Here is a 3,167-nt window from a genome sequence, read left to right as displayed (position 1 = left end):
TACCAACTGAGAACAGCGTGATTTAGCGTCCTGAAAATCCACACACATCCTTATCTTCCCGTTCTTCTTCCTCACAACCGCAATGGGTGAGGCATAAGGACTGCGTGACTCTGTAATAACGCCAGTGATGCTGTTTCAATGCCTCCACATCTGCAGGCAGCAGCCGACGAGACCTCTCACGAAATGGTTTGTCTTCTGTGGTTTTGATGGTGTGCTGGGTGCTTTTACTGCATCCTACATCAAACTCATGAAGAGAGAAAACCTCGCTCCGTTCCATCATTTTTCTCATCAATCTTTCTTTCCACTCGTTAGGAACTGGTGAGTCTCCAAAGTTGAAAGAGGAGGGCTTCAACTTTCCAGGTGACTCAGACTCTTTCTTTTTTCAGGCGGAGATGACACGACGTCGACTGGAAACAGATGAGCTATCGGCATTCCTCTGGGCAAGGTAATTTCTCGTGCTGACATGTTTCTGACTAGAACAGTGATTCTCTTAGCCATCACACCAGTAGATGTCTGTAACTCTGGTCTCACTAGGTGTTAATCTGGAAACCGTGACTCATTTGCAGGGTCATCAGGTGAGTCCACGAGGAGGGTCTGAGTGCTCGGCGCTCCCTGAAACTTTGGTGCACCAGTCACTCTGGCGACTCCCCCAGGCTGTAAAGTTACAGGTTTAGTTTGAGTGAACCACACAGTTCCTCTCTTGTTGGCGTCAGTGTCAGGTGACAGGCGTGAGATCTCATTGAGAACTTTTCTGAAAACTGGGTGAAGGTGCATTGTTCTCACAAAGTTTTCTCCTCCCTTATCACTACAATGGCTACGCAGTCGCCTCACAGTGGGTGTGTTTGTGCCCATGAGCATGGAAGCTTCACCTCTCACAGCTGGGTAGGGACATACCAACACAAGCACTTCAATGGTCTCACTCACTCCTACATCTGCTTCCAAAAACTCCAGCCTAAGTGACAAATAGCCTTCATAAGGGTACTCAGCAGGACTAAGACCCCATATCTGCAAAGTGCTGATAGACGTCAATGGCAGGTGTGTCAAATATCTGTCATAGAAGGATCTGTACAGCAGAGTTACTTGAGAACCAGAATTGAGCATGGCTTTAGAGTAGATGCCTTCAATCTGTACTGACACAACAGAGCTAGGGCCCACTAAGCCTCAGATACGGTGTCATTCACTTTTCTCTCTGAGTTTCTGCACTTGGTGGAACGTGTTGCAACCACCGGGATGCCAGGTCGTTCCTCTACTAGACCCTGCTGTAGTTTCCCAATTTCTTTGTCAGTTTAATGAGGCGCTTATTGACTTTGAGCAGATTTTCTTCACCTTCAAATTCTCTCTTAAAATGTCCATCGTCTCCACATCTATAGAATAATATAGATATAGATAAAATATCCCAGGTTTATCCTCTTGATAGCCAGACCTTTGTGGGGTAGCATTTTTGTTCTAGATTGTCTTGGCAGGAATTTCTAGTTGTGGACTCAGGGTGTCTGGATGCGATGCAACTGTAGCAGCTTTAAGACTAATCATTTCAGCTTTCATGACACTGATCTCTTTTTTCAGCTTTGCTAATTCAGAATCGCCTTTCGGTTCAGGTGCAGGCTTGGAAACAGGAGTTACAGACTGTCACATCACTGGGTTCTTGACATCGTTCCTGCTTTGGAGCATATCCTCCTCCTCCCTTACCTCTTTTAGCAGCTCACTGAAAGAAGGAGGTTCTCGCAGCTTGTGGGTCATGCAGAGACGAAGAGCAATCATGTCTTGTTGCAGTGCTCCTCTCACAACCTGTTCCATCCGTAATCGATTCATGTCAGACAGCACCACACCTCCTTTCCTGAAGATACAGTGCAGCAGTTTATCCAGCCTCAACAGGTAAGTAGACAGTTTTTCGCCAACATTTTGATATGTGTCTAAATTTCACCAGGTCAGATGTACTCTCAGTTGTTCCAAAAGCTGTCTCCAAAGCTTGCATGTAGTCATATGAAGTTGCAGTGGGCTTTTGCACCCTCAGGAATCTCACAATGTCAGCAGCTGGACCTGTCAAGCTTTCCACTATCCTCTGTTTCTTTGTATTGTCACTGCACTGCCACTCTTCTAGCAAATGTGTTGTCTGCTCTGCCCAGGCATCATACTCTTCCTCCCCATTGGGCGTAGGTTTCACACCGGAGAAAATGCGTAGCTTGCGATAACTCTGAGAATCAGCAGATGTGGTGCTACATTTATCCACTAGAAAGCTGATGGCGTGTATCAGTGCAGTGTTCATGTCAAGGGGTGAAGGTTGGAGTAGGCTGCCAACATCAGTGAGAGTTTTACCTTCAGCCTTCAGAAACGACATTAGTTTAGCTTGAAACTCTTCATTGTCTGCAGGAGCAGTAAGCACATGAGCAGGCCATGGACCAGCCTCCACAGGGATTCCAACAATGTCAGGTAGGGTTTGATTTGTCAAGTCAGTGGAAGTCTTGATCAGTATAAACTGTGTATTAGAAGCTACATCAAGACAACGATCAACTATCACAGATTTCCCAAATACTTTAACTTGACACAAAGCTGTTAGCAGAAATGCATCTGTGACATCTGGGTCAACATCACTTAAAACAACTGCATTTTCATAAGCTATCTGCTCCTTTTTGCACGAGGCTTCAATTTCAACTGCTTCCATTTTTTTCCCTCTTTTTTTTTTCAAAACAGTAAAAGACATCACAATAAATGTAACCACACTTAACAATTCCCCGTTATTAGCAATGGGATATTGCATTAGCAGTCTCAACTTTCTTTGAATAAAGAAAACAGGTCAGTTATTACTAAATAAATCCCGGACGAGCCCCCAAAAATGTAACCCTTTAACCACCGGCTCGTGTATTAAAACCATAGACTGTATATAAAGATGGACGTAGTGTCCGTGACGTCACCTGTTTCTGAAGAGTGAAAATGAGGCTCGTAGTGGGCGTTTCACCCAGCGTCATCTTGCCAGGGGATGACTCCTTCTAGTTCCTGGTTAACCCATAAATGGCCAAAGAGGAGGAGCAGGAGTGGAGCTAAGGTGGGCTAAGTGAAGACTGAAAACTGAGCCACTCCCACGGAGCTCAATGTTACCTAGTTAGCTCAGGCTAAGGAGCTACCCTCTGCTGCTAACCGGCTAGCGCTGCGGTGTTAACAACGAACCGAAC

The 3,167-nt window shown here is 45.5% G+C and overlaps 1 protein-coding gene across 1 annotated transcript; it reads right to left on the bottom strand.

The window, feature by feature from the left end:
* Positions 1–537: 537 nt before the first annotated feature.
* Positions 538–2,826, bottom strand: LOC138407659 (modulator of apoptosis 1-like). Its single transcript, XM_069524576.1, is given in 3 exon segments — positions 538–1,125; positions 1,636–1,912; positions 1,914–2,826. Coding segments are annotated over 3 exon segments (1,707 nt in total). The 5' UTR covers positions 2,756–2,826.
* Positions 2,827–3,167: the final 341 nt, after the last annotated feature.

The sequence above is a fragment of the Paralichthys olivaceus genome, chromosome 5 (assembly GCF_024713975.1).
Source record: "Paralichthys olivaceus isolate ysfri-2021 chromosome 5, ASM2471397v2, whole genome shotgun sequence".
NCBI classification, from domain to species: Eukaryota; Metazoa; Chordata; class Actinopteri; order Pleuronectiformes; family Paralichthyidae; genus Paralichthys; species Paralichthys olivaceus.
This window is presented reverse-complemented; position numbering and strand designations above follow the sequence as displayed.